Consider the following 13,190-nt stretch of genomic DNA (forward strand, 5'->3'; position numbering starts at 1 on the left):
TGATTCTGCCCCCTCCACTCCTCTTCTTCTGCACTTTGAACTCAGTTTGCAGCAACTGAAATAAGCCAGGGACAAAGGGAGGAGGGGAGACAAACTGGGAACATTGTAAACGCAGCTTAAAAAGTGAAACAGGAAGAGATTAATCAGGACTGTCTCTGCCAAATACAGACACAGTGGAAGGCTATGTAGCCGGAGTTCAAAAAAGTTCACTAATTGGACTTTAACTCCTAGAATGCTGCAGCTGGCATGGACAAAGGGATTATGGAAGGTGTAGTCCAAAATAAGTTGTTGTTTTTTCTGAACTCTGCATACAATCATGTCTTGCTGCTGCTCTACAGATATTTTGGGGGCATTTCAGTGTAAAATTGCTGATTAGAACAGCCCTCCTACAGCTAGTCCTAAAAAGGAGTGATAATCACAGGGAGAAGCATCTAGGCCTTGTTGTTTTGATCCTCTGTGCTTTGTTTATTAACAGTAAAGGCGAAAACAAGCAACGGGGATTGTGGTCCCCTCTCTCACTGAACTCAGCGATGAGATTCACAGTGCCTTGCGCAAACTCATTTTCCATTGTACACTCACTGGGTCAAGTCATTTTCTTCCCCACTGGGAGGGCAATGGTTTTAGACAGTTTCACTCTTCTGTTTTTGGTGCTCCTTTTGGCAAAGGTTTCCTTGCCTCACATGGTATTTCATCCCAGACACCTCGATTTAGGTAAGATGGAACTCAAATGTCTTTGTAGTGGTTATAATTTATGTATGGGCATTAAGATTACTCCTATGTGTCTTTCTTAGCCTTGCTCCACTGTCTTTAACCACTGGTTCATACACAGAAATATCATCAGGGATTATTATTATTATTATTATTATTATTATTATTATTATTATGTTGGTAGCATGGAAATAAATTGATTGGAGAATGTTCTCTTTCTGTAGTTAAACAGAAAAATGACCTAAAATGTTCATAGAGCTATACAGATTTAGACTTCACTCCTGTGTACTAGGCTTGGGGAGGTCTGAGTTCAAATCTCCATTGAACCATGAGGCTCAATAGGGGGAACTTAGACTGAATCACAATTTTTGGGTGGGTAAAATGGGTAGGGTGGAAACCATGCATGCTACCTTAAATTGCTGGGATGATTGACAAGATTAAATTGCACTAACATAACAACAACAACAATAACAACAACATTTAGACTTACCTTGGGATATGCTTGCACAAGTTCAGAATGTAAGACTGTTGTCAAGCTCATGTGAATACAGAACAGTGATTTAGATTTAATGTGCCGAATATATGCAAGATTCTGGACATAAACCTTGGCTCATCTTCTGTGTAGATGTCCTTTTTTTGCAGCTGGGAAAAGAAAAGACAGAGGGAATTCCCACTGCTAAGTGTTGGATTCTGGCACTCAGTGCTTTCCCCTTTCGCTGCAGTGTCTCTCTCAGATCTGACGTTTTCAAGGTATTAGGGAAGAAAACAATCGTCACCATTGCATTTTGCTGTGATGACTTTCACTTAGTTATTTGACAAATGATGTTCCCAGAATATTTCTGACTAAAGTTTCACATTTCAAACAAACAGTTTTTGGTTTGTCAAAATTAAGGCTATGGTCACAGGAACAGTTTGAAAGATTTGTCTCTATCTCCTGGATCCTTTCCATGCATTTTCATATATCATTAAAGGAGAAAAATACAAGTTTGTAGCCTGTTTACTTACAGGTAGAAAGAAAACTGGGCAGCTTGGACTCTGTTCAAATGTTCAGTAAGCATTCTAAGTTTATTCTTTTCTTAGGTGTTTTGTTCTTTTTGTTGATTTAGGAAAGTTCAGGTCCCCTCAGCAGTACTGCAGATCTTGCTACAGCCCTTCTAAAATGGGGAGACAAATTCTTGGATATCGCAGAGCAGAATATCAGACTTCAACTATTACCTTCTTCAAATGTTTAGTTTCTGTGTTGACTAAATAGGCTTGTATGATGAGCATCTTACCCCACCCTATTTTATCTTACCCTACACATCTAGGGCAACTTTCTGAAGAGGAGGATCTCCTCTATCCTTAGAAGATGTCAACACAGTTGAGAACACTGTTGTTGTTTTTTAGCATTCCCAATTGTGTTGAGAGCCTCGACAGATAAAATAGACTCCCCTCTTCAAAAGAGGCCACCCCCACATATAGAGGGCAATGGAAATGTATCAGGAGGAGGAGCAAGATGAAGCTAGCGTACTCCCTTCTCATTGAGTATATAGTCAACACAGAAGCTCAAATGTCTACAGAAGTCTAGTATGGTAGTCATATTCCCACTGTGGCTGGTGCTTTCCCATGTCAGTGGGGCAGAGAATGCCCTCTGGTTTTTAGTCTAAACTTGAAAGGAACGATCCAAGGTGCCAAACTCCAATCCTTCCCATATGATCAGCACCTTGGACAGCGCATTGAAAGGTCAGGTTGAAATCTGGTGCCACTAGATACCACTGCACAATGCCACAACCTTCACAGTACAACCAAATTCTGGAGAGGTTGTGTAAGGGAAGAAAGCAACATCATGAGTCGCTCTAACCCTGCCTAAAAAAGAGAACATCAATCACATCAAGCATGGAAATCTTCAAGATAAGCATAAATGAAGCCAGCAACCCTTTGCAATAGTTTCTGCCTATTTGGTTTCATTTATTTATGCACATTGTCCAGTAGCTTGGACCATGCTGTTTGTGAGTGCATATGAAGTGGGGCAGTATCAATGCATTAAATCTTAGGCTACATCTACACTGCAGAACTGATGCAGTTTGACACCACTGCTGTGGCTCAATGCTATGGAATTCCAGGATTTGTCGTTTTGTGAGACATTTAACCATCTCTGTTGGAAAGCTCTGGTGCCACAACAAACTGCAAATCCCAGAATTCCATAGGATTGAGATACGGCAGTTAAAGTGGTGTCAAACTGCATCAATTCTGCTGTGTAGCAGCAGCCCGTGAGAAAGAAAGTTTCCATATGAAGCATATACATTCAGTACATGGTAAAAAAAAAAAAAGATACCAATTTCCTTAGTTTTAAGTGTGGACAAACAGATGTTGTGCGTGTATCACTTCTCCTCAATACACACACAGGGATGGAAATAGGATTCTGTCCCCAAAGTACCACATAACTACTGTGAATTTAGTGGAAATGAAAATGGGTCTTCTGCACGCATGCTGTGTTGAAATTTCACACTTAATTTACTACATTCATTATACATGGGGAAGAAAAGCTATGCAAAGGGTTGCTGTGTTTTCCAGACTTTTTCATAATGCATTTGGAGAAGACACAGGCAGGTTGGATTAATCCATATCCTCCAACCATCCTGATTTGGCTGGGAGGGTCTGAATTAATTCTCTGTTGTTCTACTTTTTCACCTGTTTTTAAAATATCCCATTTTTTTCTCTCCCATTTCCCCCTCTTTGTCTTCAATTCATTTCAGCTGAATTCAAATGCAAAAGTATAACTCACTTAACATAGTTTGGGGAGGGAGGGAAGAGGGTATGCCTTTCCTTGCACACTCAGGCAAAAGTAAATTGCTCCAGCCTCTCCTAACTTGTTTTTCCCCATGAATAACATGAATGTTGACCACACTCTGATATTGCTTGGCCACACGAGGCCTGGTAGTCATCTGTGAACTGTTGGAGGAATTGGTGTTCTTCATGACACATTTGGAAACCATTTAATACTGGTTCAAAAATCACTTTGAATTTTTCCCCTTTTCCTTTTTAGACTGGCCCCAAAACTGTGGTGTTGCATACTTCCAACCAAACATATTTGCAAAGATTGTTGCAGGCAAGGAAGCAAGACCTCATTCTTGGCCCTGGCAAGTTTCTTTACAGGTACAAGGTTTAAAACAGTAATTCTCATGATCATCCTCGCACATACTTCTCCCACATTGCCCAGTTTCAGACCAATCAGTTGAGCTGTTTCTGAAGATAAGAAGTAGCACCTGTTTTCTGTCCAAATTTCTGGTTATGGCAGTTATCAGTTCAGGAGTATCACCTTTAGTACAGGCCCACAACTACAGTCTTATAATTGTAGTGTACTGTAATTATCGAAGAGATAATCCTTCCATAAAGAAGCAACATCTTAGCTCAAAAACGATGCATCAGCAACCATGGAGAAACCCTTAGATTTGCAGAACCATGAAATATATATTGGGGTGGGGAATTCTTAGTGGGAAGAACCAGAAACAGTCTAAAGAGCAATAAGTGTGTTCACTGTTAGAGTCAGCAGCCTTTCCATGCCTATATTTATGAATTGCTATTGTGTATGATTGCAGACTTCCTGTTTGCTTGCTTTTCTACACACTTTTTTTCCCTGCCTCAGCCATAGGACTTTTTCAGATGAGCAAAAGGGATGGGAGCATAGCGGGATGCCCCAGTCGGTGTCGCATGATTGGACGAAGATTTTCAGACAATGTTGCGATAATCCCACCATTATCCCATGAATAAAGAGGAGTTTTCCAGCTGCTTTTCATTCACAGGGAGCATTTCGCTATGCTCCCATCCCTTTTGCCCATTTGAAAAAGTCCTATAGTCTCTCTTCCATAAAAGTATGTATATTTGTCCCTCCATATTTGCTAGGGTTAGGGGCACAAGACCCCCATGATCATGGAAAAACCGCAAATAATACCTGAGAGGACACCTCTCTAGGAATCTCTAGGTCCTCCAGTGCAACTCTGTGGTCAACATCTGACAGACACTGACCATAGAACTGTGCTGGAGGAGCTACAAAGGCCTAGTAGAGTATTCTCTCTAGGAATCTCTAGGTCTTTCAGTGCAACTTTTAGTTAAAGTTGACCAGAGAGTTGCACTGGAGGACCTAGAGATTCCTAGAGAGAACATATTAATCAAATCCGTGTATAATCAAAGTCGCAAATATCAAAGCCACAAATATGGAGGGATGAGTGTATATATGTATTTGTAGGTAAAGCTATTTTATATGTTTTACAAAGAAGACATTAGCTAGTTTTCTTTCTCTCCTAGACCCTGTGGATGAATGTGTGTGGGTCTCATTGTTGTTCAGCTTCTGCCTTGCCAATATGATTAATCTCCTTGGGAGAGCCAGTACTATAGCTCACATTTTCCAACATTCACCAGATATGGGCTGACTGTTGGAGGTGATGGATAAGGAGACAGGAAATCAAGAGGAGGAGAAAACAGGGTAGAATATCTTGTTGGCATCCTTAACAGGAGCGCTTCACGCTGCAGTGTTTTGTTGCAGGTCCCACTTGTGTAGATCTCAAAGCAAAAGGACTGCCTGGTTAAGAAAGAAAGAAAGAAAGAAAGAAAGAAAGAAAGAAAGAAAGAAAAGCTTCCCCTTCTAAAAGTAATGCTTACTGTGTTGCAGAGCAGGGATGCCAACCTGTAGCCTTCCAGGTGCTCTTGATCTGTATGGCTTATGGCAATGGATGAAACAGTTATCCACACCCATTATAGAACACACTTTCTTTTTCCTTGTCCCTGCCTCTATAACTTAGATGAGTTTTGTGCATTCATTTCCCTCCAGGTTCGCTCTAGACCAAGTGACAAATTCGTTCATGTATGTGGTGGCACTCTCATCCATAAACGTTGGGTTCTCACAGCTGCTCATTGCTTCCAGAAGTAAGTTCAGCATCAGGTGGGGATTCCTGGAGGTCAATCAATGAGACTGGAGCATATCGTGGCCAGCTTATGTAAAGCTATATGCTCTGTGAAAACCCTCTTTTGCAATGATGTTGGAGGAAGAGAGGTTATCAATCCTCCATCTTCTCTCGCCCTCTTATGCACACATATCTCCCACAATTACTCCTCCTGTGCCATTTTCTCCCTAGCTGGGTTTGTCTTCCTGGTCGTGGAGCCTTAATGGGAGAAAAACAATTGAAGGAGTCATGGGAAAGGAAGAATAAAGAGCAAGGGAAAGGGGAAACACCTCCTGACTGTTCTGTCTTCAACTCACTTCCTCCATCCCCTACCCCTATGTTTAGCATGACATTTAGAAAGAAAGAAAAAACACTAACAGGTTTGGGGGCCTATGTGTGCCATGGAATGGCTTTTATCAACTTGCCCTGAGGGAGGATTGCACTTGAAATATGTAGGAAACCTTTTTGTGCAAATAAACCTTTTTGGGTAACTACAGCTTTGCTGTGCTGTGGCAGCCCTACTCACCAGCCACTTTAGTATGGAGATTTAGACACAAGAATGGAGGGAGGGAGAAAGTACCTTGGATATCATATTGTTCTGCACCCCCAATCCTACACTTCTTCATTTCTAGGGGGCCAGCAGAAGATGTCACAAACTGGCGAATTCTCCTGGGCAAGCATAATCTGAACTACCTTGAATCCACACAGAGAAGCTACCGCGTGAAACGAATTTATCGACACGAACAGTTCCGCTACCCTCAGCTAAATGATCTGGAGTATGACATTGCTTTGGTCAAGTCTGTGGGAGACATTACGGCCAACAGGTTTATCCATTATGCGTGCCTGCCAAAGAGAGACAGCTTTCTCCATCCAGGGCACTCCTGCTGGGTGACTGGCTGGGGGGGCACAAGAGGTATTTCAGGGTACCTCAGAGTACACAGTAACAATGAGAAGGTGCACAAAAACATGCTATTATTACTCTTAATCACATTGCTGAGCCTACTTCAAAGGCGTCTTTTCCTCCTTTTCATCCTTGGAACAAAGAAAAGTGGCAGGCAAAGTTATTACGGGAACACAACAGTTCTAGATGTGGATGCTGTCCAGACTCTCTCTTTCTCTCTGCAATGCTAGAAATGTTCGGATTGAAGGAAAATTTAATGTGGGAGGGACAGAATTCTTATGGGGGTACTATGCCCTCATTTTGCCTCCCCCCATGATGACACCTTATTTAGATATTTGTACACTTCACACTATATATGGAAGACCAGGTTATGTGCCACTTCTTATCTAGATTTCAATAAGGAAAATCACTGGGATACAAAACATGGCCAGGTCTGAATATTCAATTGGTTTCAAGGGATCCAAAATAAAATAAAAAGGCATTCCTTACATTCTGTACTGAGAGATGTCTTTTTATTGTGTATAACTTATTCTGTGTCTAATAGTCAAGGAGAGGAGGAAGGAACTATGCAGGGCTCATACAACTGAAAATACTACTGGCACCCACATCCCTGTTTTTCTAAAATTGCTTTGCCTGGTTGCTAGGAAAAGACTTTTATTCACTCTAGGTAAGCAGGAAAAGTCATGTTAACAACTATATTAATAGGTGAGAACTGCTGTTTTTTCCCCAGCAGTCCTGTTTCTTGCAACATATAATTGCATAAAAGATCAAGAACATAGAAACTGTCTTAATTGTGTAGCAATGCTGCCAAGAAAACCTTAGGGTTGCCATAGGTTGAAAACAACTTGAAGGGACAGAACAACAAAATTTGTGTAGTAATTACAAAATTTGTAATGGCAACACAAAGAGTAAGGTGAGCACGCTCCAGGGCTCTGTTGAGAAACAGGATTTTATTTTTTCATCATTATTATTTTTTTGCTGGCAAAGATTGGAGGGATATATGTGATGAAGTGTTGGAGGGGCCTGAGGAGCAAAGGGGTATATTGGGCCCTGCAAAGAGACACATGCAACCTGTTGGCTATGGCAATTCTCACCACTGATATAGAAAATGGGAAAGTAGAAATGTTTTCCTGAGTTTTCCACAGTTATTCATTCTTTCTTTTTCAGGGGGAGGGGGGAGGCCCATGAAAATAAAATCCTAATAAAAGCATTTCATCTAAATTTAATAGCTTGCTATTACTCTTCTTGTATTTTATGTATTGAAGGTGGGAAAGAAAACTTCACTCTATCTGAGGTTTTGAACCAGGCCAACTTACCAGTTATTGATTTCAAAACATGCCATCTCAAGAAATTCTGGGGAGCCAAAATCCAGTCTTCGATGCTCTGTGCTGGATTGAGAGACACTACACAGTCTCCAGCAGCCTGTCAGGTATTAACATCAGTTGTTAATTCAGGGCTTCTCTATGTTACAGCTACCTCTTGTCCATCCCTGGATAAGAAGGAGTATTTCTGCTGCAGTTTCTACATATTTTATTCCCTCCTTTCATAACTCACACAGAGGAGGATCAATGCAGAGGTCCGTACATTTCTAGACATTTCTACACTTGGCTCATTCACATTTTATAAGGCATCCAAATGACACCATCATTCCTTCACTGTCATCTGACATTTTTTCCTGTGATCCTTCTCTATTTTCTCTGATTCAAAAACTCTAATGTTTTCCAGAAGAATGGGAGAGCAATGTCTTATCCATATGTATAAAATGACTGTTTTCTTCTTTTGAAGGCATAGGTTTGATGCGGACAGTATTATGTATATTAACTGGTGTGGATGAAACATGTCAGTAGGAGTATATATAGGGGGGAAATGCAGTCTCCCCAGTTAAGAGAAAAAGCCAAGCACAATTCTGCTTTTAAAGTACAGCTCAAGATGAATGATTATCCTCTTGAAAGGACTGTTTGTCAAGAATTCACCTGAAATGTGACAACTCTAATAGATAAAGCATCTAGTTGTGTTTGGTATACGCTGTGAATTTCACAAAATCATTTCATTTGTTTGATCCAGTGAAATAGGTTACACTGAGTTGGGAGAGTGCATCTGTGGAATCTCTGGCTTACACTCTTGGCTTTTAAACAATGTCCCTTAAACTTCATTTGCCTTCTTTGGAAGACATAGTTTTATACACGGAGAGCAGGGGGAAATATACACTACATGCAGTTACTAGTAGAGAGAGCTTTCCAGTATGCAACTGTGTTACCCATGCTGCTTTATATAAATTTTGGAATCAATGATAACCCTTGGATGACCCCTGGCCAGACTCCAAGCCTGTCCTCCATTACTGGCAATGGAGTTCCCATATTAACATCTCAGTAGGGCTGGGAAGTCGCATGAAGGGATTATCTTGAGTCAGGAAGAGTAAATGTTTGCCTTGCCTGAAGCTATCACTCCCTCCTCAAGTCTGTTGTCCGAACAACTTAAGTCAGTGATAGTATCAGATCCAGACATCCAGGTGAAAGAAAGCAATTAAACGCCTTTGTTCCAATCCCCAAAACTCTCTGCCCTCAGGCGAGATTTCGCCCTTAAAAGGTCCCAACTGTGGCTGCTCAGCGCGCCATTTACAAGGTCTACTTACTCCACGTCAGTCGGACCTCTGTTCTGGTAGCCGGCATTTCTGCTCAAACCCAGGTTGCGGAGCAGGCTTGTCTCACTGTCCATCACCCCATTCGCTTCCCAGAGGGAATCTACATTCTGGTAAGCATCTCCATTAGTAACGCCTGAAATCTGTTCCCATCTTCCAACCCTAATTTTCCTGAGTCCTGAGTGTGTGTGTGAGTGTATGCGCAACGCATGTGTTTTTCCCCTATTTCAATAAATTAGACATCTAGTTATTAAAATCCGTCTCAGCTTTATTTATTGGGATCCCCTGGTCTACTCCGTATAAATATCGTGAGGGCGATCTTGGTGGGCTCTTGTAGCCAGCCCCCTCTTGCAATATTTGGACTAATAACAACATAATAAAATTCCCCTACGGACCCTTGGCTACAACTGCAGCCTGTCACCCTGAACTTACATTTAAGGAACACTGTATGTTTCCAGGTCATATGGCAGCAAGTCCATGCAAGCCCAAATCTTGCAACGTACTTTCCCCAAAACTGGCCCATCTCCTTAGACAAGATTATGAGAGCACTGCCCACATTTTTAAAGTGCTGAAGCTCAAAGCCAACCATGCTCCGACTGCTGAGCTCCTGCCAATGTGGTATACATTATTGTGCTAGCTGAAGATCAAGCTGAATACTCTCCAGGTAGCGTGAAGTCGAAAGCTTTCATGGCCGGCATCCATGGCCTCCCTAATTGTGCCTAGCCATCTGGCATGAGGTCTTCTTCTCTTTCTGCTAACTTCTACTTTTCCTAGCATCATTGTCTTTTCTAATGGTTCATGCCTTCTCATGATGTGGCAAAAGTATGACAGTCTCAATTGAGTCATCTTGGCTTCCAGGGGCATTTAAGGTTTGTTCTGTTCTAGGAACCATTTGCTTCTCTTTTTGGCTGTCCACAGTATCCTTAGCACTTTTCTCCAGTACCACATCTCAAATTAATTGATTTTCTTCTTATCCCTTTTCTTCAATGTCCAGCTCTCACATCTGTACATGGTGATGGGGACTGCAGTGGTTTGGACAGTTCTGACTTTAATGTTCAGCTGTATGGCTTAACACTTTAGGGTTTTGTCTAGTTGCCCTTCCCATTTCTAACCTTCTTCTGATTTCATGTCTGATTTCCAAGGTGTGGGAAATCTTTAATATTTCAGTTTCCTTGGTACCGAGGTTGAATTTGTGTAAATCCTCCGTGGTCATTATTTTTGTTTCCTTTACGTTTAGGAGTGCCTTTGCACTTTCTTAAATTTCTTTAGTAATTGTTCCATGTCTGCGATGCTTTCCGCTAGTAGTGTGGTGTCATCTGCATATTGTAGACTGTTGACATTCTTTCTTCCTATCAAAACATAGATAAGGGGAAAGTAATTCTAACTGGAGACATGGCAGAGGAAAAAGCTATCGCCTTCTACAGCAGGGTTTTGATTCATTTGATTTGATTTACTCTATTAAACATTATAAAAGTGGGGAAAGTCCTGTTCAGTGAGTGATTTCCTGCCATCACCTCTAGGCTGGTGACACTAGGCTGACACTTGTTTCCTACCACTGGCCTCAGAAGACTCAGTTTCAATAGTTGAGCCTTTTTTTCTTATTCCAGGGAGACTCGGGCGGCCCACTTCTTTGCCAGATGGAGAGAGATACCTGGGAAGTTCATGGAATTGTAAGCTTTGGACCAGTCGGATGCCAGGTGCAGAACAAGCCCACTGTCTTTACCAGGACATCAGCATACATTCCCTGGATTGAAGCGGTCAGGAAGCGGGATTTTTTTTTATGAAGATAAGAGAGACAAAGCAAACCTAGAAATATCAATAAAATACTTCATAAAAACATTGTGACTTGTGCTTATTTTAATACAGGGAATAAGATTTAGGAAACAAGATTTGAACCCATCTTGTCAGGTCCAGACAACAATCCACCTTAAAATTACAGGGCAAGTTGGGGCATCACAAGTCATTACTTCTTGTGATTAAGTCACCATTGGCCTTGCTTGAAAGAAGAACCTCAGCTTTCCTGGACTGCAACCCACTTCATCAGATGGAAACCAGATGGCAATCACAGTCCAAGAACGCTCATTGCCAAATGAAATCTGTCAAGTCTTCTAGGTGCCCCAAGACTCTTCACTGTTTTAGTTCAGCTAAAATAAGGATGGATACAGTATATGTGCAACTATAAGTCGACCTCATGTATAAACCGAAGGCAGGTTTTGAGACCAAAATTATGGATTTTGATATGACTCGTGGAGAAGTCGAGGATGAAACCTAGGAGCATGTAATAAAAGATGTAAAGAACGAAGTAAAGAAAAATCATGGCGAAGAATTTACATAATCCCTGCAGGCATAACTGTTTACGCTCAACCTAAAGATTGGATAGATGAGAAAGCAGAGCTTCCAGGACAGATTAGGCTCCTGCCTTTCTAATGGAAATGGTTCCTTTTTTTAAAAAATAAAGAGTTAAATACAGCATTGATCCTGTGGATAAGTTGACTTGGGGTTTTTTTGGGTCCATTTTTTTTTTTATTAAGGTCCAAACCACCCTGCAGAAATAATCCAGTTTGAGACGGCTTTAACTGCCCTGAGTCAGTGCTAGGGAATCCTGGGAATTGTAGTTCGTTTTGACACTAGCGCTCCCTGACAGAGAAGGCTAAATGTCTCACAAAACTACAAATCCCAGAATTGCCTAGCATTGAGCCAGGGCGGTTAAAGTGGTCTCAAAGTTGGTTATTTCTGCAGTGTGTGTTTTGGACCTAAGATTTCTAGACTTATACATGAGTATATACAGTACTCCCCCACATCTCTGTCTTGCAACTGTTCTTTGTGGAAACTGGGATAGGTCCTAAATCCGCACCCATCTTCATGGGAACTAGAAGAGCCAGTGTGGTGCAGTGGTTTGAATGTTGGGCTAGGACTCTGGAGACCAGGGTTCAAATCCCTGAAAAGCCATGGAAACCAACTGGGGGTGATTTTGGGCAAGTCACACTCTCTCAGCCTCAGAAGACTGGCAATGGCAAACCACCTCTGAGGAAATCTTGCCAGGAAAACCCCATGAAAGGTTCACCTTAGGGCTGCCATGAGTCAGAAAAGCCTTGAAGGCACACAACACACACAACAAGGTTGCCTATTTCATATTTATTTGATCCCTATTTATTATTTCCCTATTTATTTATTTATTCCTATTTATCTATTCCCTATTTATTTATTTCCAATTTTTATTTATTTATCTCTATTTATTTATTCCCTATTTATTTATTTATTTATTTATTCCCTATTTATTTATTCCTTATTTATTTATTTCCATTTTTTATTTATTCCCTATTTATTTATTTCCAATTTTTATTTATTTATTCCTATTTATTTATTCCTATTTATTTATTCCTATTTATTTATTTATTCCCTATTTATTTCCATTTTTATTTATTTATCTCTATTTATTTATTCCCTATTTATTTATTTATTTATTCCCTATTTATTTATTCCCTATTTATTTATTTCCATTTTTTATTTATTCCCTATTTATTTATTTCCAATTTTTATTTATTTCCAAATTTTATTTATTTCCAATTTTTATTTATTTATCCCTATTTATTTATTTATTCTCTATTTATTTATTCCCTATTTATTTACTTCCATTTTTTATTTATTCCCTATTTATTTATTTCCAATTTTTATTTATTTATTCCTATTTATTTATTCCTATTTATTTATTTCCATTTTTTATTTATTCCCTATTTATTTATTTCCAATTTTTATTTATTTATTCCTATTTATTTATTCCCTATTTATTTATTTATTCCCTATTTATTTATTTCCATTTTTTATTTATTCCCTATTTATTTATTTCCAATTTTTATTTATTTCCAAATTTTATTTATTTATCCCTATTTATTTATTTATTCTCTATTTATTTATTTCCTATTTATTTATTTCCATTTTTTATTTATTCCCTATTTATTTATTTCCAAATTTTATTTATTTATCCCTATTTATTTATTTATTCTCTATTTATTTATTCCCTATT

At 39.8% G+C, this 13,190-nt stretch overlaps 1 protein-coding gene across 1 annotated transcript; it reads left to right on the plus strand.

The window, feature by feature from the left end:
* Nucleotides 1-614: 614 nt before the first annotated feature.
* Nucleotides 615-10,967, plus strand: LOC149318873 (elastase-1-like). The gene is made up of 6 exons (XM_089507905.1): nucleotides 615-711; nucleotides 3,734-3,843; nucleotides 5,516-5,610; nucleotides 6,260-6,540; nucleotides 7,794-7,957; nucleotides 10,774-10,967. The coding sequence occupies exons 1-6, from the start codon at nucleotides 615-617 to the stop codon at nucleotides 10,948-10,950; spliced, it is 924 nt and encodes a 307-aa protein (XP_089364031.1). The 3' UTR covers nucleotides 10,951-10,967.
* Nucleotides 10,968-13,190: the final 2,223 nt, after the last annotated feature.

The sequence above is a fragment of the Sceloporus occidentalis genome, unplaced genomic scaffold (genome assembly GCF_023333645.1).
Source record: "Sceloporus occidentalis isolate IW3139 unplaced genomic scaffold, rSceOcc1.0.p SCAF_2, whole genome shotgun sequence".
Lineage (NCBI taxonomy): Eukaryota > Metazoa > Chordata > Lepidosauria > Squamata > Phrynosomatidae > Sceloporus > Sceloporus occidentalis.